This window comes from Anomalospiza imberbis, chromosome 15 (genome assembly GCF_031753505.1).
Source record: "Anomalospiza imberbis isolate Cuckoo-Finch-1a 21T00152 chromosome 15, ASM3175350v1, whole genome shotgun sequence".
Lineage (NCBI taxonomy): Eukaryota > Metazoa > Chordata > Aves > Passeriformes > Viduidae > Anomalospiza > Anomalospiza imberbis.
Genome location: NC_089695.1, coordinates 17,026,761 through 17,051,355, shown reverse-complemented (window position 1 = coordinate 17,051,355; position 24,595 = coordinate 17,026,761). Strand labels below are relative to the sequence as shown.

The 24,595-nt window shown below is 54.0% G+C and overlaps 1 protein-coding gene across 1 annotated transcript; it reads right to left on the bottom strand.

Annotated features, from left to right (window-relative positions):
- Positions 1–23,702, bottom strand: ADRB2 (adrenoceptor beta 2). Its single transcript, XM_068206190.1, has 2 exons — positions 22,274–23,702; positions 1–351 (listed from the first exon to the last, which is right to left on the bottom strand). Exons 1-2 carry the CDS (start codon positions 23,445–23,447, stop codon positions 317–319), a joined length of 1,209 nt encoding a protein of 402 aa, XP_068062291.1. The 5' UTR covers positions 23,448–23,702; the 3' UTR covers positions 1–316.
- Positions 23,703–24,595: the final 893 nt, after the last annotated feature.

Below are 24,595 nucleotides of genomic sequence, written 5' to 3'. Positions count from 1 at the left end.
GCTCCCTTTGGCAAAGGCTCTTCCAAGGGGAAAAAGCCCTTGGCACCTTTGTCAGGGTTTGGACATCCCCTCCTTCAGTTCCTGTGGCTTCTCGGTGTCCTCCAAAGCTCTCAGAGCCTCTCCTGGTCCCTTGGTTGTCCTTGCCCAGCTTCTCCTGGAGGTGCTGCATGGTGGGTGATGGGTTGGGATGAGGACCTTTGCCAAGGCAGTCGCTTCCCACAGCATCCCCCGGCTCGGGGAAGCGAGGCTGTGCTCCCACTCCATCTCTGCAGAGCCCTCACGAGCTCAGGGTGGTGAGGAACAGAGGTTGGGTCATTCAGCTCTCCACCATTCCTGGGCATCCAGGGATCTCTGCGGGGAAAAAAGAAAAAGGAATACAGCATTAATTTAGCACAGCGAGGTTGGGATAGAGGAGGCCTTCGGATGCCAAAGCCAGGAGAGAGATTAAACGTCTTTCCTTGATTGTGGAGATATGAAGTGACTGACAAGTCAGATGAAAAAATGGGAAATTAACTCAGAGATAGAGAAAGGAACAAGTACAGAATATGCCAGTGTTTTTATTTTCTGGAAGTGGTACTTTTTAATAAGGACATGTAAAAGATTATCATCTGTGTGTGTAGGAGAAAAAAAACAGCTTTAAAGCCAAAATGGATCTGCAGAGAGGGGGGGAAAAAAGCCATATCTGTTCTTTGGGAACACAATGCCTCTCTCAGAAGAATTCTGGGTATCCAAACTGGAGTTGTACTTCTTGTGCAAATCAAGGATGAAGTTCCAATGTGACAGGGATGATTTGCACCAGTGTCCCTTGCCAGCATCTCTTTAAAAAGATTATTTGTACTCCATCTGCCCTGCAAACTGTGTTTATCCCTCCTTCCTTTCTTCCTTGCTCCCTACTTCCCTTCCTTCCCAACCTGTGCCAGGGCCTCCCCACCCTCTCGGGGAAGAATTTCTTCCCAATATCCCACCTCAACCTCCTCTCTCTCCATTTGAAGCCATTCCCCCTTGTCCTGTCCCTACAATTCCTGAGGAAAACTGGAAATCTTGGGGATTAGGAGCTCTTTAGAAAATCCCTGTGTGAAATAATCCCAGCTCTGCAATTCCAGCAATTTCCACAGGCAGCATTCCCCCAGGGGTCCAAGGAGCAGCAGTTTGTCCAGGGTGGACAATCCACCCAGACATGAAGGACGGATGATGAAAGCCGTGACTCTGTGCACTGTGGAATGCTGAGCACGCTGGAGATTTTCCAGAACAAATCTGGAAACTCGGCGTGAAGCTCCCCTGCCCTTTTTCATCAGCTGGGAGCCCGAGGCCTCTTCTGCAGCAATCCTATAGATGGTGCTTGTCAGCTTCCAAGGAAACCTGAATCTTTCCCGGAGCTCCCAGGACAAAGCCACTGGTGGAGATGAAGTGGGAAGGAAAAGGGGATGCTCCAAAATAATTCCATTTCTGTCTTCAGGAAATGGAGCCACAGAGCTCAGCATGGTTGTGTCTCCAGCTCTGCATCCCTCACCACTGGGGTTTAATTGCTGCTGTTGTAATTAGAGAGTTTTGCTCATTATAGTGGTGCTGCTCATCACCTCCATCCCTCCAGGGGCTGAGATCCTGGTTTGGTTTTTCCCAGGAAAACAAAGGAAGTTGATGTTTCTGGCTATCTTACCACAAGATGATCACAATAATGACTTTGTGGTGCTCCAAATCCAAGCCATGCAGTCTGACAGGAGACAGAAGTCCAAAGCCCTCGTCCTGCTGCCCCACTGCATCAGCTTCCCACCCAATCTCCAGTTTCCAAGGCAATAATCCCAGTTTGGTTTCCCTCCTGGCAAATCCACTGTGAGCAGAGCCATTCAGTGAGAAGAAAACGGGAAAATTGGGGCTGTGCTCTGCCAGCACCTCCATGGGCACCTTCCAGCTGAGAGAGGCACCTCAGAGGTCACTCTCAGAAGGTCCCAGGTCCAGCCTGATCTGCTGACCCCACGTCCTGCTTGGTGGCACCTCCAGGTCACCTGGTGCTTCTCCTGGACCTTGAAAGCAGCCGTGCCACACACGACTGCCTCTCACCCTGGGCAACCTAAGCCACTCCGAGCCATTAAAAAAGTCACTTATGAACGTTTAGAGTTGGCCAGGTGCCACCAGCAGAGGGGTGTAAATCACCCTGTGTCCAGTGGCAAGGCTGGTGGACCCTGAGGTGACCACTGGGCTCTCCAGCTTCCCTAAAATCGGCCAGCAGAATTCCAGGCACTCCTTTGCAAAGTCTCTTTAGAGTTGTATGGGGAGCCCTACAGCTTCAAGAGGAAATATCCACTTTATATCCATAATTATTAATATTAATATTCAAGAGGGAATATCCCCTGAGTGCTTAAACCCACAGGCTGCAGGCTGGAGCCACAGCAGAGAGGGGCCAGCACCTCTTTTACATTCCTTCACTTCCAATCCTTAAAAAAAATGGGAAAACCTAGAAGAACAAGTGAGGATTGACACCCTGATTGCTGCCTTCAACAACTTCTTGGGTCCTCTTGGAGGAGAAACGTGCAGCCAAGAGCAGCATTCCCACCCTCCCAGACCAGCTCTTGGCACCACTTCCAGGGGCAGCTCCTCCACGTTCTGGGACCAGCTGGGATCTCCAGTGCCTCCTTGGATATCTGCCTGGTGGCCATCATGGTATGAGGGCACCGCTGCCTGGCTCGCCATCATCATCCCAACACGAGCCAAAGGGTGGGATTGATCCCTGTGGGGCTCTCCTGGAATAGTGTCAGGCAATGGCAACAGTCACTTTACACAGGATTTATCCTTTCATTAATGCCCTGGAGCTCTTTGAGGCCCAAACCGTGCTGAAGTTACAGCTCATTTCCATCCGCTTTCATGGAAAGGGTGATAAAGTTCTGGAATGGCTGCCCGGGGAGGTGGTGGAGTCACCATCCCTGGATGTGTTTAACAAAGCCTGGATGTGGCACTGGGTGCCAGGGTTGAGTTGAGGTGTTTGGGCTGGGCTGGACTCGATAACCTTGAAGGTCTCTTCCAACACAGTGATTCTGTGAATTCTGTGAACTAATTCCAGCAATTAAAATCCATGGAATTGCTCTGCCGTCAGCACTGCACCCCAGAGCAAACCCTGCCTTGCTGCTCAGTCCCAGGACACGCTGAGCTCAAGCTCTTTTGGAGCAAATCAGCAGCACCACTCTGAAATCAAGGAATCAAACTTCGCTTCGCAATTCCACCACGGCGCCGACGTCAGCACGGCCATCCCAGATTTATCCATGTGTCACTGAGAGAGGATTTAGCCCTCGCTGATTTATTCCCCTGTAAAAGTGAGGTGCAGGGGGAGCGGGGTTTGCAGCTTGTCCAGGCCCTGATGGAAGGCAGGGCTGTCCAAAGGGCGGCATAATCCCAAGAATCCTTATTTATGGGTTCTGAGTGCGAGCGCGCGTGGAGGGAGGAGGGCTGGGAGATGGCAGCTCGAATAAACAGCACAGCCCTTCTCCCAAACATCTGCCTCGTAAAAGCACAAAATCAGATGTTGTCCTGGAATGCTGCTGGCTGCTCCCAGTGACACGGACAGAGCACAGCTCGCCTGACCCCTTCCAACATTTCCTCTGCCCTGGGAGCTGAATTCCTCAAGGTTCACAAGGCAAAGCTTAATATTCAAAACAGAAGTTGGCTGAGGAAAACCTTGCAGCCTCTGGTCCTGAGCGGTGCCTGTTCACCTGTGGGAATCTTGGATTCAGCAGGATGAATCAGCCACATCCCACAAAGCAAGGGATGCACAGCCTTGTTAACGACTTCCCAGCTGGAATTCACTCCTTTACGTTCCCTTCTTTTGGTTCAGGACAGTCCTAGGAGAGGTGGAAGCCTGATGATGACGTTTTTGATGATTAGTCCTAATTAATCCCAGGCTCAAGGACAGCCATTGCAGAGGATGAAGAGCTGATGAGAAAGTCAGAATTCCCTTTCCAGTCAATGGGAATGGATTGTTGCCACAGAGTCAGGCAGGAGCTTGAAATGGCTCCCATGGGACATTTCCCAAGGGGTCAAGGAGAGGATGAAGAGGAAAAAAAAAATCCCTGTGGATTGTCTTAGTGCTTTGCACTAAGTGGTTTTGCAAATCAGCAGGAACAGCAGTGACAGGACATGGGGAGTGGCTTCAGACTGAAAGGGAGTAGGGTTAGATGGGATGTTGGGAAGAAATCCTTCCCTGTGAGGGTGGGCAGGCCCTGGCACAGGGTGCCCATAGCAGCTGTGGCTGCTCCTGGATCCCTGGAAGTGCCCAAGGCCAGGCTGGATGAGACTTGGAACAACCTGGGATAGTGGAAGCTGTCCCTGCCATGGCAGGGGTGGAATGAGATGATTTTTAAGGTCCCTTACAACCCAGACTGTTCTGGGAATCTCTGATTCCATAAATTTCATATTTGCTTCACTCCATTTGAACCCTGTACCCTGTGAAATCTCTATGGGAGCTGGATGTCCATGGACATGGAACTCTCTGCAAGGCAGCTGAGCAGATCCTCCCCAAGCAATCCAAGGATTCAGGGTGGAATGAGGGCAGAGCAAGACAGAATTTCCTGCTCCAGCCCTCCAGGAACCAGGAAATTCTGCCAGCCCTGCCCTGCACAGTCTGCACCTCCACAGGGGTCTCACAACACAGTCAAGCCTGGCACAGCTCCTCTCCAGACTGTCCCCCCTTTCCTTTGCTGCCTCTCCGAGCTTTCCTTGAAAACTCCTGCTATTTTATCCTGTTTCTGCAACCTGTCATCCCCCATTTGCCAACAGCTCCTCCCGGAACACTTAAACAGCATCTGCTCCAAGTGCAGGGTGTGAGAGGAATCCCGGGGCACAGCAACAGGAGAGGAACCACCAGGTGCTCCTGCACAGCCCAAGGGAAAAGAAAAACCTGTGAATGCCTGATAAGAAGCCAAGGTGTAGCATAAAAAATAACCCCAGAGTGTCCCAATCCCAGATTTAGTCTGGTTTATGATCACTTTTATCTAGGAAAGGGAAAATTCCAGCTCATCCCTTCCAGTTTGCTGTGCCAAGCCCAGCACAGCCCTGCTAGGCTTTTGGTCCAGCAGCCACAAAGTCAAGCTGGGACACAAATTCCCAATTAGTTCATAGCACATGTCCAGCTTCCCCCATGAGCCAGGCACCAAATTAACTCCACATAGCCACTTGCTGGCTGTGGTATCAAACTTCTCTGAAGATCCAAGTCCTCTATGCCCTTAACCCCCACCTGGAGGATCTCCCAGCACTGGGATATCACTCAGATCTACCTGAGTGAAGATGTCTGGCTCCCACACTGGTGCAGTTCCATTCCTAAACCCCTAACCTGGATTTTCGTCTCCTTTGCTGAGAAATAATGTCCCCATCAAATGATGGGTTTGAAGGACTACATTTTTTTTCCAGGCAGAAGATCATCCAAGTACCTCTGGAAAGCAGCCAGGATGGGAACAGCTGCAAAGCAACAGGCTTTTAAAAGCTCTGTCATCCCCTTTCCCTTTCCTTCCCTTGTCCCACCTTTTCTGAGGGGCTTTTTCTTCTGTTCAGTTTTGGGGAAGTGGAAGGACACTGTTTGCTTTGGGTCTTGTGGGGTTTTTTAATCATTGAATGTTGTTCCCAACAGAAGGAGCAGGGATCAGGGACAGAATCATGGAATGACTGGGGCTGGAAGGAACCTGAAAATCATCCAGTGCCACCCCTGCCATGGCAGGGACACATTCCACTGTCCCAGGTTGCTCCAAGCTCCATCCAGCCTGGCCTTGGGCACTGCCAGGGATGGGGCAGCCCTCACAGGGAAGGATTTCATCCCAATATCCCACCTAAACCAATGCAGGCAATGCTTTTCCCTTGCTTTGTGGCACTGTAATTTCCTTTTCTTGGTGTGATGCCAGCAGAGGGTAGACTTGTCCCTAAGCCTGGCTTACACCCAATTTCCTCTGCAGATATTCCAGCTAACACAGGACTTAAACCCAAGCCAAACAAGTTAGCAATGAGGAGAACAACCTTCTCCCTGTAGGAGCAACAGATCCCTTCCTCCTCCTGCCTTTGGGCTGCACACAAAGCAAGATCTGAGATGGAATTTTGAATTCTCTCCTCCACCTGCCTTTGGACTGCACACAAAGACCTGAGATGGAATTTCAGCTCCCTCCTGCCACAGTCCAAGCTCAAAGCTCTGAGCAAGCTGCTCTCCCTGCCCCTGCTGCGAGCAGGGGATTCTGGTGGGATCTTGGGATGATCTCCAGGGTTCTCTCCCAGTTCCTGCAGCCCTGTGAAACACAGAGGTAGGAGCACTGCTGTGAGCCAAGCTCAGGAGGCCATGGAATGTCAAAAACATGGAGACACCACCAAATCCTCACAGGAAAATAGCAGACAATGATCCTCCAGATGGGAAAGAGCCAGGGATCTGACAGAAGTGGGATTATCAGCAGGTGCCTGTGAATGCCTGGAGGGGATCCACACCAAAAACATCCCACATTTTAAGAAAGCAGCATGTGTGGACATTTGGATTCCAGCAGTGAAAATCCTTCCCCAGAATCACATCATTGCTTATGGAATTCAGCTCTGAACTCTGAATTCCTCCGACTGCTCCGAGGATTGCTTGGAAAACTTGGAAACGAACTTGGGGTGGTCAGTTTGATTGTTTTATACAAAATATCTCAGCGTCAGGGGGAAATGCAGAAGGATTTTTATTTTAGGAAGTCCAACCGTGCCTGGTAAATGAATGCTTAGCCAGGGGTTTGCTTCCTACCACAAAAACCAGGGATATCCTCTCCATCTGCTCATGCTGCTGTCTCCCACCTGAGGACAAGAAGAAAATCTTCTTTTGAAGACTGAGCAGCGTGTTCTGCACCTCAGAAATTCTCTGCCCAGGGTGGAGCATCCATCAGCTCTCCTCCCCACCCCCTCCTCACAGAACTTCATGGATTCAAACTGCCCCTGTTTCTCACTTCCCACAGAAATAACTCCAGAGCAAACACATTTATTTCAGCCCGGAGGAGCGTAAGCGGCAATCCCTGCACTCGGATTTTGGAGGATGCTGCTCCTGGGGAGTTTCATGGATCTTCCATCCCATTAAATCAGTGACAAGCAGGTCAGAAGTGCACAGTTACACGGGGCAGGGAGGGGGACAGAGCCACAGCTGGCCCCTTGTACAACACATCCCCAGTGACTGTTTCCAAAGGCACTCCAGAGCTCCAACCTCACTCCCAAAATCGCCTCGGGCAATCGCTCACTCAGCAGCAGCTGCTACTGGCTGAGAGTAAATCCCGATTTTTTTTTCCCCCTCATCCTTCTCACCCACATCCAAGGGTGGAGCACAGGAGCTGTGCCAAGGCCTGGTGAACACTCCCAGGGTTAAACCTGTGTGGAAAAGGCTCCAGCACGGCTGGGTTCACACCAAGCTTTGGTTCAGCAAAGCCCAGCTGGGCTGGCAGCAGGGTGCTGATGGTATCACAGGCAGACACAACACCCAGCAGCCAGGCAGGGCCAGGCACCCAGGGCTGTTTGCCCATCACACCTGGGCAAACACAGCCTGTTTTCCCAGAGCCCAGCTCCCACTGGTGACGGCACCAGGGCGGCTCAGCCCCGCCGGGCTCTCCTGCTCTGCTCCCCTCCCTGGCAAGCCCCTTCTGCAGGGACTCAGCAAATGGTTGGCATCTGCCAGGGAGATATAAAAAGCTTTCCCTGCGGGGTGGAGCTCGGCTGGTTGGTGATCTCATGGTTTCAGTCACGGTGACCTGCTGCACTTGATGGATGTGGCCCTTCCTCCGTGCCCCTGCCAGCAGCAGCACTTCTGGAGGTTGGGGTTGCCTTGTCCACCCTTTCCAGGGCAAAAACCAGCTCACACCACAACAGCAAGCCCAGCCTGTCCTCCTGACCCCCAGAGAGGGGCTGGAAACGAGACAGACGCTCCTTGCAGAAGGAAAAGTGCAGAAATGTGCAGAAATGCAGGGGCAGGATGCTAAGAGGACAGAAGGTTTTCATTTTTGTCACTTATTTACTGTAATTTCCCTCCTGTTTAGGAAGGTTGAGAAGCCCAGCTGTCACCTGAAACCTCATTTGAAAATGGGTGGTCCCAAGACCTGTGCAGAAATGGGAGGAGTGTTCAAGGAGCTCATCTGCAGCCCTCTGAGGGCCTGACACGGGAGATTTTCGGCATGTTTTATTTTAAATCAGCTTCATAGTTATGATAGCACTGAGATCTGAAGGACCCCAGCTTTTTACAGAGCTGGGTGACATCGTCTGGTTCCTCCACACCTGGGCCTGTGATTCCAGGGCTCACTGCAAAGGCAGGAGGACAGAGCAGGGCTCGGGATCACATAAAGTGGCCAAAAAAACTGTGCTGTGCAATGACAGAGATGTTTCTGTGCACAGAAATCAGTAAGAGGGCTGTGGGGATGATAACTGAGCTTCCCACAAATTACTGGAAGCCAAACTTTAACAAATTCCATGTAAGGAAGATGAAAGGAGGAGCGGGTGGGATTTATTCAGCTCCATTATTCTCACCTCCAAAACCAGTCCAGCAGCCCTTTAATCCCTCAGCAGCTCATCTCGAGATTGTCTTTGTTATTAACAACAAAGTGCTCGCTAACCCCATCACCTTCCTTTGAAGGAGCCGTGGATGGAGGTGAGGATTCCTGTGGGCAGGGGCAGGAGACACAGATTTAGGAGGTGATGTCCCTCGGGCTTGGCAGGGGCAGGAGACACAGATTTAGGAGGTGATGTCCCTCTGGCTTGTCCCAGACTCTTTCATCCAGGGAAGAAGTGGACACCCCCTCCTTCTGCAAAGACACGGCCTGAAAAACTCCCAGGCCACTTCTGAGCAGGATAAACCATCCCTGGCTCTGCACTAGAGCAGAGAATCCCTTCAGGAATTAATAAGTTTCTCTTATTAATTGTAACAAAAAGGAATTGGAACTCCTGGCTAAACCCACAGGGGATTTATTTCCTCGAGCAAAGCCCCAGTGCGGACCTAGCTTGGCTGCTCCTAGAATTAGCATTTGTACAGAAATTGCCATTACCAGCCTGCGACTCGTCCGGCCCCATTTGCATTGATGCAATCGCCTTCTGCACTCGCCCGAGAAATGAGGCAGCCTCGGATGAATCACCCCGGAGGGGAGGGGGAAGGAAGAAAGCTGCTGCAAACACAACCTCATTTCATCAGGGCGGGGGGAAGAGAATTCAGCAGGTATTTAAGGTTAGTGGAACAAGCTGGCAGGGGCTGCAGTCGCTTTTAGGTTAGGATTACTCAAACTAAAAAAATACAACATAAAATGGCTTTCTACTACTGCCAGGCATGGATTGCACGTTTGGAGTGAAGGGTTGAGTCTCATCCTGTGGGGGTCCAGCTCTGAGTCTCATCCCCTCTGTGATCTGGAAGATGTGGTTGAGTTGTCTCACGGCCACCCTCAAGAGTGGCAAAGGAAGAGAAGGGTTTCATCCTAAAAAAATACAACATAAAATGGCTTTCTGCTGCTGCCAGGCAAGGACTGCATGTTTGGAGTGAAGGATTTTGGGGGTCCAGCTCTGAGTCTCATCCCCTCGGAGATCTGGAAGATCTCGTTGTCTCGCAGCCACCCTCAAGAGTGGCAAAGGAGGAGAAGGGTTTCATCCTAAAAAAAATCCCAAAAAACCAACATAAAATGTCTTTCTACTGCTGCCAGGCAAGAACTGCACGTTTGGAGTGAAGGATTTTGGGGGTCTCATCCCCTCTGTGACCTGGAAGATCTCGTTGTCCCGCAGCCACCCTCGAAAGAGGCAAAGGAGGAGAAGGGTTCCACCCCGAGGTGCATCTGCATCGGGCTGGGGCTCACGCTCCTGCTGAGCACGCCGAGGATGGGCCGTGTGCGGTGCCTGGGGAGCATCTTCTCCCCCAGCTGCAGCAGCAGGGTCCTGGCAGGGCAGTGGCAGGTCCTGACAGGGCAGTGGCAGAGCCTGGCAGGGCAGTGGCAGAGCCTGGCAGGTGGCAGTGGCAGGTCCTGGCAGGGCAGTGGCAGAGCCTGGCAGGTGGCAGTGGCAGGTCCTGGCAGGGCAGTGGCAGGTCCTGGCAGGGCAGTGGCAGAGCCTGGCAGGTGGCAGTGGCAGGTGGCACCGGGCTGGGCTGGGCTGTGAGTCACCAGGACACAGACTCGTTTCTAATCTGGGCCCTGCTGTTTGTCACCACGGAGCAGGGTGACGCCTTCACGCTGCATTTCTCTCTTCCTGCCACTCCACGAGCCCCTCGTACCAAAGCCTCAGGCGGGGCTGAGGTCTTGAGGAGTTACACACAAAGCCTGGAGGGACATTTTGGCCTTTCCGAGTCCCGTGTGTGTCAGTAACAGCACAATCTCTGCCCGGGCACTGTGCAGCCCAGGCAGCTGCTTTTCAGGGCTGGACACGGACACTGGACAGACATCCCTGTGCTCCAAGGGCTCCTGTTAGTTATGGCACTCAAAGGTTCCTCACTTTGCATGGGTTTTCTCTAAAACTTAATTTTGCTTGCAATAATTTGTGGGCTGGGTAATGAATAGAACAAACACTTGAAAAATTTAACAATGCATTTTGCAAATCATCTGCATTTTGCAGTGCCTAATCAAGGTGGTCTTTTTTCAGGGGAAGAAAAACCTATTCCATTATTAACAAAGGATCTCTTTTCAGAAGTATCCCATTGAAAAATGGACATTTGGACCATGGTTTACAGCCCTAATACAGCCAGGGTCCTGCCCAGGTCCCCATCCCGTGGGTTGCCGCCTTCCCGTGGGAAGTCTGGAATTCCGTGGGGCACAGTGAGCTGTGGGTCCCTCCACTCACCCCCGGGGGCTGCCCATGGATCAGCCACCTCAGCAACGTGGCAGTGACAGCTCGTGTTCCCAGAGGCACTGGAAATAGCACGGCCACAGCCCTGGGGAAAACTGCGTGATGGACACACCAGCAGAGGTGACAATGCTGACCTGTCCTTTCCAAACAAACCACAGCTTCTGGCTGGCATTGTGGAGACCTCAGGAAGACAAATAAAGAGCAAATTAAGACCAGCAAAACTCCTGGGAGAGATGCTAGTGCCAAAGCCCAGCAGCATCCCAGGTACCCAACCCCTTCCCACAACCCTTCAACTGGGAAAACCCCATTTCCCCTTCAACTCTTCTGGCTGGCAAAGTGCTCAAAGGTTGAGCTGGATTCTCTGAGAAGTCTTTCCCAACCTCAATGGTTCTGTGATTCCCCATTCCCACCTCCTTGTCACCGAGGCCAGGCAGGGGACAGGGCGGCTGTCCTGGTTTGTCTCCATACCTGTCACACACTCACTCCAAAGGCATCCCTGGTTCCAGAATGACAGGAACGCCTGCTCCACGCCCTCCCAGCCATGCCTTGGCAGGCAGCAGGGCAGCTCCGAGAAGGAAGCAAAGCTACTGCTCATTCCAGAGGTAACCATCATCTCCACAAACTCCGCGAGCAGATGGGGAATGGCCAATGTGGGAGGGCAGAGGCACCAGCCAGACTGCCTGCCATGAAACACAGACCCTGCCCTGAAACACAGATCCTGAACAGAAACACAGATCCTGTCCTTAAACACAGACCCTGCCCTGAAATGCAGATCCTGCTCTCACAGCATTTCCCTGCCCTGCTTCCTCTTCTGCAATCCATTCCTTTCTTCTTCCTCCCTTTCCAGGGGATCCAGGATCCAGCCTCTTGAGTTTCCTGCTGGTGCTTGAGTCATTTTCCCTCCTAGGACTGATTTCTCGTCTTTAATTGGTTCTCCATCTTTTTACACTCTCCTTGGGCCACATTTTACTTTGTCTCTCTTATTTGGTTGCCTTCATCTTTCCATTTAACAATTCTCCATAGATTCCTTCTCTTCCCATCACCAGTCTGTGCTGGATTTGTGACTTTCATGGCAGAGCTGATGGGAGCCTCCTTAGACACCTGCAATTGTCCAATTTTTTTGTCTGTAAAGCTGTTGGTGCCTCTGAACCTCAGCTCGTGAGCCTGGCTTGGCTCTCTAAAGGAGGTCACGAACCCCTCTGGTGTCAAGGCAGAGCCTCAGAGCAGGATTTGGGTTCTGCTGAGGCCTCTCCCCAGGCCAGGCTGATTCAGGTTTAGCTCAGCATCACTCTCTTGCACAGGGCTGGCCGTGCTGCTGACACTTTTCCTCTCAAAAAGCACCATCAGTCACAACTCCTGATTCTTCTGAGGCAGAGCTCAGCTCAGAGGGCTGGAACAGAGGGGTGGCAGCCTGATCCCAGCCTTCCCCAAGCAGGTGAGGGGAATGGAGAGGGAGGAAACCTCTGAGCAGTGAGAACGGATTCCCCAGTGAACTGACCCAGTTCCCCCACTCTGCTCCCCTACAGATATTTTGGGGCTGCCACCAGCTCTGCTGCATGCAGACACACTTCCTCTTGCTACCACCATCAGAAAACACACACAGCTCCCACTGAGACATTTGATTTCAAGGCCAGACAGAAAGAAACTTATTTAGGTCTCCAGTTTTTCTCAGAAAAAAATGCCACACATTTCCACTCATGTGTCCAATACATCAGGGTGGGACTTTCAGGCTTTGGAATCCTGTAACCCCAGGGATATTTTGCACTGCTTCTGAAGTCTTCTTCAAGGCTGCCTCACAATTTGCAGTCCCATGGGACCTCCATCCAACAGGCACCAAGGAGGTCCTGTCCTGACAAGTACCATTTAATCTGATTCCAGTATGGCTTTGGGGTTGATAAGAAATGTTTTCAGCAGTGTGGTTCTTGCTTCAGCTGCAAAATATCAAGATGAAGCTGTTCCCACCCAGGGATGAACAAGCATTTCCTTCAGCCAGGAAGAAAAAAAAAGATTAAGGAGAGGTTTTTCACACTCACATACACTTAAGAGGAAAAAAATATTTATATGAGGGGAAAAAGGACTTGGCAGGGCCTCCCCTGAGGCTATTTGCTGTTTATGCATTTCTCAGGCCTGGGCTGAGGCTGCAGAGCCTGGACCTCCCTGAGCCACTGGGGGACTGATTTTAGGGCTGGGAGATCCCCTTGCTGTGCAACTGAGCCCCCAGGCTCTGCCAGTGGCCACCGTGGCTCCCTAAAGCCTTTCCTTTGGCATTCCTGGAGGATCAGAGCCAGGAGGGACTGCTGGCATCCTCAGGGGAAGTAAGGACTGGCTCTGAGCACCTCTTAAGCCCAACCACCTTTCTAGGTGAAATATTCCCTGTCAGGAATGTCCTGTTTCAACAGGAATAGGGAAAGGTGGGTGGCAGCTGCTGCTTCCCCACAGATGTTGAAGGTCTGACTGTTTTTTTCCTCTGCAGTCAGCCATGGCTGGGGCTCTCTATCCCTTGAAAGCACAAATTATTATAATTTGGCAGGAAGTGCCTGGTGCAATCTCTTCCCGTCCGAGCTACAAAATTCCCTGCTGTTGTTTCTGGAAAGGAGAAGCCTCAAAATGTGCCGGCCACGGTGTCCTCTGCTGCCAAGGCTTCATCCTGGGCTTAAGTGGCACAAAGGACACAAAATCCTTGTCATTGCAACATTCTGGGCTGGCATCCTGCTTTGCATCACTCCTGTTCTTTCCTCACCCCCACCTGAAGCAGGAGGGACGTCGGGACACCAGAAGACAGGCCAGGAGGTTGGTACCTCGCCAAAGAAACACCTCTGTGAGCTTTTCCAAGGTGAAGCAACCTGGGGCAGACAGAAGTGCCCCACACTGGGCTGCTGCCACCCCGTTCCTGCAGGACAAGTCACCTCATCACCTTCCCCCAGCCCCAGCTCCAAACCCCCCCAGTTGGGAGCCTGCAGCTCCCTCCCAGCACCAGGGGAGGATTAAACCCTCCCAGCTGCTGGAAGTGCTCCACTGTTGCCAGTCCAAATGGAGAAGCAGGTGGGTTTTTAAACCCCTGTCTGCAGATCCTGATGGGCGAGGGGAAAAGCAGAGAGTGCTGAGCACCCACAACCCCCTCCCCACTGCCAGGGCTCAAAGCACTGGATAAATTAAGGAAGTTTTTGTCCACACTGTGTTTCCTCCCTGCTCCTTGAGGTGTTGGTTTTCTTTAATGAGCCCTGAAGGGTTCACTGGGGAAATGTTGGGAAATATGGGAGAAATGGCTTTAAGCAAGGACACTTGACTACAGCATAAATACCATAAATCCTCTTTATTTAAACACGTCAGTCAATAGGACCTGCAATAAATACTCGGAGTTTTGAACATACAGATCTTCATCTCTGCACTTAGCTGGCACAGCAAGCCCTTTACATTTCCTTGTTTAGGTACAGCTCTACGTATTGCTGGAAATAGATAATGGATATAGACACACAGACATATATCTGTACGTGCACTTGTGCAAAAATGACCTTACCAAGGACAGGAAACAAGTCAATATTTCCCAATCCACTCTCCCTGGCACTGGAAATGTTGCACAGAAATACAGCTGGATGCTGGATGCTGGATGCCATAGGGAAAATGGGAAAACTGAAATTGCATGCATGGAGAAGCAGCAAATCAACCTTTTTTTTCATGATGGAGAAAGTTTAAAAAAATCTCAGTGCCCTTTTAAATACTGTGCTTGATTCAGCACCTTTACACACAGCAATTCCAGCTGCCAGGTCCAGGGGGATGGGGGTTGTGTCCTGCTCTTACAACACTCCAGGAGAGAGAATCTCCTTCCAAGCTGAGCAAACTCCACTTCCAGCTCTGTCTAGAGCTGGGCTGCATCCCTAAAACCCCAAGGGAGCTGGCTGGGCTTTGTCTGTGCCAGGCAAACACCAGGGTATGATGGGGGAGAGGTCGTTCCACAGGGTCTGCTGTGGGAACAGCATCTCCCAGGAGCCAGTGCTGATGGAATATTCCTGCCCCGCTCTGGAATATGACAAAAGGCATCTCCAGGTTGCTGTGGGTGCAGCTGGTGTCCCACAGAAATGTGTTGATGTGAGGGTGTAGCCAAGTGCCAGCACCCTCACAGCCCGGGCTGTGTGCTCATTGCAAAATGTTCTCTCTGCCCCCAGCAAGAGAGATTAGTGCTGCTGTTTGCTTTCAGAAGAGCTCCAATAAAAGTAGAACAAGGGGGAGAAATGCTGGGGCTGCTGGGTTGAAGTCTCAGAGAGAGCCAAGCTTTTTACAGTGGAAGAGTTTTTTGCACAGGGAGGAGATGCCAAGGTGGCCACGGAGCAGAGAAACCAAGCAAAGTGTGAAAACAGCGATGAGAGGAACCCTCACCCTGCAGAACACGGACCTCAGGGAGCCTGGAGTGGCACTGCCTGTCCCCTCTGTGCTCCTCTGAACCTGCAGAACCACTCTGGGTCCTGTTCCTGTTACAGGAGTTACCAAACAATGGGGTCAGCCAAGGGGCTGCCCCAGGGCTGGGGAGGGCAGCTGGGGAGGGCAGCATGGGGGGAACGCTGTGACAAGAGCAGCGGCACCTTCCCCAAGTCCCCCTTCCATCCCCACAGCCCAGGGACACTGCCTGGTGAGGAAACCTCAGCTCCCCTGCTGCTTTTAGGGTGGCACTTTGACAGAGAGCAGAGAAGGGAACGGGCAAGGCAGGCCATGCTCCCTCCTGCCAGAGGAACGAACGTGCTCATAAACCCATCTCCTTGGGAAAAGGATTCATCACCCAGGGAAAATAAACACCGGGAGGCAGAGGGCTGGCAAAGGGAGGGACAAAGCCCTTGCCTCAGTCTGTGGGGTTTGACACTCCTGGCAGCAGCAGATGGAATTAAAGGTGCAGGAACAGCCTGTGCCCGTGTGCTGCATGAGCCAGCAGGGGAGAAAACAAGGCTGGCAGGGCAGAGAGTTTTGTCTGGAATTCAGGATAAAAAGGAGAGTCTAGGGCCTTTGGGACAGGGGCAGGAAATTCAGGACAACAAGGTTGCAGAGAGATGCAGGGAGAAAAGTTAGAGGGACCAAAGCCCAGCGAGAATTTAATCTGGCTGGTGCCAGAAATGACAATTAAAAATGCTCCTATAAATACATCAGCAAGAGAAGGATGGCTAAGGAGAATCTCCATCCTTTACTGGGGAGACACAAAGGATGAGGGAGAGGCTGAGGTACCCAATGCCTTCCTGGTCTCAGTCTTTGACAGTAAAACCAGCTGTCCTCCAGGTACCCCCTGAGCTGGAAAAGAGGGACCTGACCTCCTGTGACAGGATGAGCACTCCATGGATGAGGAAAAGGCTGTGGGTGATGCCTACCTGGACTTTAATTAAGCTTTGACACCGTTTCCCACAGAATTCTGCTGGAGGAACTGAATTCCTTTAACTTGGATGGGTCCATTCTTCACTGGGATAAACCTGACGGGGTTAAAAGCCCAGAGAGTGGGGAATGGAGTAAATCCAGTTGGTGCTCGGTCACCAGGGGTGTTCCCAGGCCTCAGTTTTGGGGCCAGTCTCGTTTAATATCTTCATCAGTGATCTGGATGAGAGGATTGAGTACATCCTCATTCAGTTCATAAATTGGAGGGGAATGTTGTCTTGCTGGAGGGCAGGACAGCTCTGCAGAGGGATCTGCATCAATGGGAATGCTGAGTTAACCCTGGACTCCACCTTCAAGGCCTTTTCCAGCCTAAAAGGGTCTGTGACTCTACACCAGAAGGGCAAGAGATGCTGGGAGGTAAGTAGAGGCTGCCTGGCAATGCCCCCCTGGGGTGGCACAAACACGGCCCTTGCAGTAAATAAACCTGACATTAGCTCTGCAAAGCCCAGCAGCTGGGAGAGAGGGGGCAGAGCCGTGTGCTGCTCACACATCTGCTCCCTCTGCGGGCTCTCCTTTCCACACCCCTAATCCCTGGCCCGTTTTCAAACATCTGGGGGCATTTAGGAACTGAAATCTCTGCCCTCCCTCTCTGCTGTGCTGGGGCCTCACCTTCACCTGAGACGCAGGGTGGGGTCTGTGGGAAATAGTAAAGATAAGCTCATTATAGGTGAGCTTTTACCATCTTTCCATTGTCTCAACCATGTAATGAGGCTGATGCTGCAATAAAAGCTCAAAGAACGTACCCCAGCAGTCCTGTCCTGTTTGTGAAAACAAACTCCAAACACAGGGTCCAGTTCCAGGGTAAGGCTGGGACAGACACAGCCCTGACACCCCAGGACAGTGCAAGATGCACCTGTGGGCAGTGCTGGACTGCAGGAATTGCTGAACAGTTTGGGAAACGAGGCACGTTGGGAACAGCCAGTCCTAAAAAGGCACTCGAGCCACATTTCCAGGTGGGGATCTGCACCCAGACCCTTTTCCCTCCTCCCTGTTCAGGTCCACATCTCCCCAGTGCCACAGCAAGCAGCATTTCCAGCCCTTTGCCCAGACAGCCAAAGCTGCCCAGGGATGCTGCCAAGAGGCAAAGGATTGGTGTAACCCAGCAGCTTTCTGTCCTGGGGGAACGGAGCAAAGACAGCCCTGGTGTGGAAGCTGCAGCTGGCCCAATCCCAGGCAGGAGCCACAGCCAGGGCAGGACTTTGGAACAGCACCCAAGCTGTGTTTGTGACGTTCACTCCACCAAGACTTTAAAAACAAAAACAATCTGTTTGGCCAAAGTGGATAAAAGCAGTGAATGCAGGGCCAAGCTCCAGCTGGCTGCACAGCAACACCTGGGGGTTGTGTCCCCTCTGTGTCCCCACCTCTGTGGCAGTGGCACGAGGTACAAGCCAGCAGCACAGCGTTTGCTTTAGCCTGCTCTGTTTGCAGGAAGAATTTCATGTTTGTCACTGATTTCCCTCAAATGGAGTCACCACTGTGTGTTTTATCAGATGTGTTTAACCTGAGCCAACTCTGCCAGTGTAAAATCTTAAAATCCAATTTAAACAGCGACTCCTGACTTCAATGCTCCATTTTTAATGTGTCTATAAAACTTTTTCATATAAAATATTTTAACAGGGCAAAGTTGGTTTTTTTTTTTTTTTTTTTTCTAACCATAGAAAGGTTTGGCTTTGGTGGTGCCATTATATTTTTTCCTCCACTATTTCTCTCTTTTGATTCCAGCTGCCCCCAGAACTGCACAGTTTATATTTCACCAGTTTTAGTAATGTTGCCTTAGAGCAAAGAAATCACTTCTTCAACACCCAGACTCCACTGCAAGCTTGAGGTTTCCTGGCAGTGCAGCTGGGCTTTGCAGTACCGAGGTCATTTGTCCAGTGCAAACAGCCCAAAATTCCCTGTCCCTTCCACACCCACGTGCTCTGGGTGCTGGAGTGGTTCTGCAAATAATCACTTGCTCATCTCTCAGCTTTGGCTACCCACAGCCACAATATTTGAAGTAAGAAGAGGAAGCCAAAAAAAGAGAACAATTATTTGGACAACAAATCCTGCTCCGCAAGTGCTACCGAAATGCAAATAATTCATCATAGTGAAAATACAAACCACAACAGGGAATTCTCTGTGCCAGAGGGTCCTGCCTCCAAATGGTGAGAACTGGAGCCTGCTGGGGGCTGGTCTGACCCCCCCATCACTGCAGGACACCTCGTGCCTCTGTGCCCTCACTACCCTCAAACCCACGGTGCCCTGGGCAGAGCAGAATTCTGCCCATTGCAGAACAGAAGTGACTGCCAAGAGCCAAAATACAGGAGATAAACCAAGGCAGAGATATTGATCTCTGCAATCAAGAGGTTAATTCTCATTTCTCCCGAATGCTGTTTAATCATCACAGCCTGCACGGAGCTAAATTGCATCTGCAGCCCCAGACTGAGTGCCTACACCGTGTGCACCTACACCGAGTGTGTACCTGCACCGAGTGTGCACCTACACTGTGTCCCTACACCGAGTGTGTACCTGCACCGAGTGTGCACCTACACTGTGTCCCTACACCGAGTGTGTACCTGCACCGAGTGTGCACCTACACTGTGTCCCTACACCGAGTGTGTACCTGCACCGAGTGTGCACCTACACTGTGTCCCTACACCGAGTGTGTACCTGCACCAGGTGTGCACCTACACTGTGTCCCTACACCGAGTGTGTACCTGCACCGAGTGTGCACCTACACTGTGTCCCTACACCGAGTGTGTACCTGCACCAGGTGTGCACCTACACTGTGTCCCTACACCGAGTGTGTACCTGCACCGAGTGTGCACCTACACTGTGTCCCTACACCGAGTGTGTACCTGCACCAGGTGTGCACCTACACTGTGTCCCTACACCGAGTGTGTACCTGCACCGAGTGTGCACCTACACTGTGTCCCTACACCGAGTGTGTACCTGCACCGAGTGTGCACCTACACTGTGTCCCTACACCGAGTGTGTACCTGCACCGAGTGTGCACCTACACTGTGTCCCTACACCGAGTGTGTACCTGCACCGGGTGTGCACCTACACTGTGTCCCTACACCGAGTGTGTACCTGCACCGGGTGTGCACCTACACTGTGTCCCTACACCGAGTGTGTACCTGCACCAAGTGTGCACCTACACTGTGTCCCTACACCGAGTGTGTACCTGCACCGAGTGTGCACCTACACTGTGTCCCTACACCGAGTGTGTACCTGCACCGAGTGTGCACCTACACTGTGTCCCTACACCGAGTGTGTACCTGCACCGAGTGTGCACCTACACTGTGTCCCTACACCGAGTGTGTACCTGCACCAGGTGTGCACCTACACTGTGTCCCTACACCGAGTGTGTACCTGCACCAAGTGTGCACCTACAGAGTGTGCAGCTACACTGAGTGTGCCCCTACACCGAGTGTGCACCTGCACCAAGTGTGCACCTACACTGAGTGTGCACCTACACTGTGTTCCTACACCAAGTGTGTACCTGCACCGAGTGTGCACCTGCACCGAGTGTGCCTACACTGAGTGTGTTCCTGTACTGAGTGTGTTCCTACACTGTGTTCCTATACTGAATGTGTTCCTACACCGAGTGTGTACCTGCACCGAGTAGGTGTACCTACACTGAGTGTGTACCTGCACCGAGGAGGTGTACCTACACTGAGTGTGTACCTGCACCGAGTGTGTTCCTACACCATGTTCCTGTACTGAGTGTGTTCCTACACCAAGTATGTTCCTGTACTGAGTGTGTTCCTACACTGAGTGTGTTCCTACACCAAGTGTGTACCTACACCGAGTGTGTTCCTATTCTGAATGTGTTCCTACACCAAGTGTGTACCTACACCGAGTGTGTTCCTATTCTGAATGTGTTCCTACACCAAGTGTGTACCTACACCGAGTGTGTTCCTTCACTGAATGTACTCCTACACAGAGTGTGTATGTGCACCGAGTGTGTTCCTACACCGAGTGTATACCTACACTGAGTAGTGCTCCTACACTGTGTTCCTACCCCGAGTGTGTACCTGCACCGAGTGTACCTACACCAACCCCACAGCTCTCCACAGCCTCTCAGCTCTCAGTGCTTGCGCTACACGGAGCAAGCAGCGCCTGCCGGCCAGCCCCGCTCCTGCCCTGTTACTGCTTATCCGAGGGGCTGCTCTGCGGCCAAGTGTCACCGTGTCACCGCACCCGTCCTTTGCCGCGCACACCGAGCGCCTGGGGCACTGCTGGCATCCCTCCCGCGGCAGCAGGTGAGGGCGCGGGCAGGCAGAGGGCAGGGCAGGGCTCCCGGCCGCATTCCCTGTCCCTGCTCAGGGCTGAGGTGACCAGAGGAGCCGAGTCAGTCACAGCTTGGGGAGGAGAGGGCTCTTAGGGCTGCTCCTCCTTCCCAGCGCCCTTCTCAGGCAGGATCTGCAGCACTTTGGGGAAAAAGGAGCAGCAGGAGTTCCCGGAGCCCTGCGTTTTCCCCTGAGGGTGGGAGAGCTCGAGCAGTTTGTCCCCACAATGACACCCTCCTCCCTGCCCGTCCGGGGGATTCCCCTCCAGCCCTGTCGGCACCAGCGCTCGGGGCGAGTCCTCAGAGCAGCCAAGGCCACACGGGGACTGCCGGGGGTGTCGGTAACCAGAAACCCCGCTCCACCCTCGTCCCAGCTCCGGCTCCTCCGGCACGGGGCACGGCGCTGCCCCAAAGCCGCTCTGCCTCCTGCTGCATCGGGACTCGGCTCCGGGCTGGCCACTCGCCACCCACCCAGGTCTTCTGGGCACCCAGGGACCCCCACAGCCCCAAACTGAGCACGGCGCGAGCCGACAACGCCACCAACACCCCCGTGGTGCGGGGCGAGAGCGTGGAAATGCGGGGGCTCCGCACGCCCGAGCATCCCCCGAGCATTCCCCGGGACACCACGGCCCGAGAGGTCCCGGGAGAAGCTTTTCCTGCCCCTTTCCCGAGTATTCCTGAAAGGGTATTCCTGAAAGAGTGTTCCTGGAAGAACCCCGCACTGCACACCCTCCCGGCACCGGGGTGCGCCCCCAGCCCAAATCGCTGCTCCCCTCCAGGCAGGGACTGTCCTGTCCTGTCCTGTCCGGTTCTGTCCGGTCCGGTCCTGTCCGGTCCCGCAGTCCACCCTGCCCGGGGACACCTGGCAGAGCCTGGCACACGGGACAAACCCCCAACCCAAGCGACCTGCAGCCGTGCCGCGGTCGGAGCGGCGCTTCCAAGGTGCCACGGAAAATCCAAAGCTCCTCCCGTCCCACCTCCCCGGGCTCGCTGTCATCTGAGCCTTGCAGTTAAACAAACCGGGCGCTTTACGAGCTTTTGGCTGGGCTGTGATTGTAGCCGCGTGTCACCCGACTTCCCAGTGCCACATTCCTGAGTCCCACAGTCACAGGCTCACATTCTAGGCAAACGCTCCGTTTATTTCTATTTTTTTTCCCTGCAGCACTCGGCAAAACAAAACCCCACAGAGCACTCGCAGTTTCTGGGCGGTGATCAAACTGTCCCAGTGCCGGCAGCACCGAGCCTGCCCCGCTGCCTGCATCCCTTCCCCGCCGGTTTTGTCGCAGATCAAATTCAGGGGTTTTGCCATTTCCGCAAAGTGCCCCGGGCAGGACAATCCTGCCACCCCCGCCCCAGGTGCCCTCCTGGCCTGGAGGGCTGCCACAGCCACCAGCGGGGGTGTGACAAGGGGACCGGGAGCAGTCCCACCGGGGCAGGGGGGGTCCAGCCCCGCTCCCAGCTCCCAGCAAGGTCATGAGGTAGTTCAGTCCCAGGCCAGTTCAGTCCCGGCCACGGCCAGAAAGTCCCTCCGGGGACGAGCATTCTGAGCAGCCTGGCGTCCCCCATCCCGCTAAGGGACCCCCGGGTCGTGCCCCAAACCAGGGGGGGCTGCCAGCAGCCCCTCTGCCCTGCCAGGGGCCAGCCCCACTTTGCAGAGTTTGAGTTTGGGGTTTCTTGCAGCTGTTAGGTTTTAGGCGCTCTCTAAAAAAGCATCACTATTGTTATGAAAGGAGGTTGATTTTCCTTGGAAAGGCTCCTCCGTGCAACCCCCGCCCGGGCCCCCAGCACCCTCCCCGCCGGGCACAGTACCTTTGCCGTGCAAAAAGTCCTCGGGGCGAGGGAAGGAGCCCTCCTCGCAGAGCAAGTCGCAGGTTTTATCCGGGGCCAGGGGGTAGCCGTTGTCCTCCTCGTTGTAGTCGCTCCTGCCGTTGCTGTTGGAGTAGCCGTTGGCGTACATCTTCAGGGCGGACCTGCGCAGGCACAGCAGCTCCTGGAAGGCGTACCTGAAGTCGGGGCTCCGGCAGTAGATCAGGGGGTTGAAGGCAGAGTTGATGTAGCCCAGCCAGTTCAAGAGGATGTACAGGTACTTGGGAATGATGTTGTCCTGGATGACGTGCACGATGTTGACGATGAAGAAGGGCAGCCAGCACAGCGTGAAGGTGCCCATGATGATGCCCAGGGTTTTGAGGGCCTTGTGCTCCTTCAAGAAGAACTTGGAGGAGCGGCGGTGCCCGGCTCCCCCTTTCTGCTCTTGCTCCTTGTTCTGGGTGTGAAACCTCCCCTCGCTCCTGTCTATCTTCTGCAGCTGCTTCTTGGCCACCTGGAAGACCCTGGCGTACACGAAGACCATGACGACGAGGGGCAGGTAGAAGGAGATGATGGAGGAGGCGATGGCGTAGGCTTGGTTGGTGAAGAAGTCGCAGCACATCTCGTTCTGGTAGCAGCGGATGGCGTCCTCGTGGTCTGCCCGGTACCAGTGCATCTGGATGGGCAGGAAGGAGGTCAGGCCCGACACCACCCACACCACCAGGATGACCACGCGCGCCTTGCCCTTGGTCAGCAGGCTCTGGTACTTGAACGGGGAGGTGATGGCGAAGTACCGGTCCACGGCGATGACGCACAGGGTCTCGATGCTGGCCGTGACACACAGCACGTCCAAAGAGGTCCAGAACTCGCACCAGAAGTTCCCAAACTTCCACATCTCCATGATGATGTGGCAGGCGCCGAAGGGCACCACGGCCAGCCCCATGACCAGGTCGGCACAGGCCAGCGAGGTGATGAAGTAGTTGGTGACAGTCTGCAGGCGCTGGAAGCGGGCGATGGCCGTGATCACCAGCACGTTGCCGAAGACGATGGCCAGCACGATCACCGACATCAGGATGCCCATGCCCACCATCCACACGTCCCGCGACACCGTGGGGTCGGCGGCGCTCTGGTTGGCGCTGGCGTTGCCGCCGGGCAGCTCTGTCGCCGCCGCGGCCATGGCCCGGCGACAGCCCCGGGGCGGCGGGGGGGGGGCTCGGCTCCGCTCAGCGCTCCCCAGCCGCGGCGCCGCTCCGGGAGCCGCGCATACGGGACAGGTGCGGGACAGGCGCGGGACAGGCGCGGGGCCGCTCGGCTGGGGCACCTGGCACCGCTCCGCTCCGGTCCCGTCCCGTCCCGGCCGTGTCCCAGCCCGTGTCCCAGCCCGTTAGGCGCCGCGGAGCTTTTTAAGTGACAGCAGCCCGTGACATCAGCCCGCCGCAGCCAATGGCAGCCGGCACCGCACCCCGACCCCCCCGCGCCCCGCGGCCACCCCCGCCTGCCCCACGCGTGTCCCCGCCCCGCGTGCTGCATCCCCGCCGTGTCCCCGCACCGCGGGCTCTGCCCGCTCCGTGTGCGCTCCCCTTCCCCGCGGTGTTCTCCGGTCCCCCGCCCCGGGGTGCGCTCCACGCACTGCCGTGTCCCCGTGCCTTCTGCCTGCAGTGCGCTCCCTGCGTCACTGATGTCCCCACGCTCCCCGCCCGGCGGTGTCCCCACCACACCGTGCCCCCTGTGTGCTCACCAGGACGCACAGCGCCAGGAAAATGCCGAGGACTCTGGGGGTCCTGGCAGTGGAGAGCCCCTGGCACCCCATTGTCGTTGGTGGCACCTCGTGACAGGATGTCACCCAGGTCCCCATCCCTGCCAGTCCCCAGCTCAGTGCTCTTGCTGCTCTCCCCAGTTGTGGGGCGCATCCACGTTTAGCAGCCACAGAAATCCCAGAGCTGGTCAAGGGTAGGGACACCCCTTAACTGTCCTGAGAGCACTGACCAGGCAGGGAGTGACCACTGGACACTGTGGCCGGCCACGCTGCAGCCAGGCATGTGGTCAGAGCCAGACACTTTCACAAGCATTCCCCTCCAAAACAAACAAACTGGCTAAATAAGGGCTACGGAATCCTGAAAACTTCCTTTTAGCCTGACAGGAGATAAAACGCCGCCTCTGGAGTTTCATTTCTGCCATCCCTCTGAAGCAGCACTGTTTACCCTGAGACCCATTTCACTCTGCTGGCCCTGGCTGCTTTCAGAGGTGACAGCTGAAAGCTGTGGTTCTAAAACTGCCCTGTACCACGGAAAGGGAGAAAATAAAGAATTATTTTCACCCAGATTA

Coding starts and splice junctions, on each gene's coding strand:
- ADRB2 (XM_068206190.1), bottom strand. CDS start 23,447: ATGGCCGCGGCGGCGACAGAGCTGCCCGGCGGCAACGCCAGCGCCAAC. Junction 352..22,273: donor GGACTTTTTGCACGGCAAAG/GTACTGTGCCCG, acceptor TTTTCCCCGCAG/AGATCCCTGGATGCCCAGGA.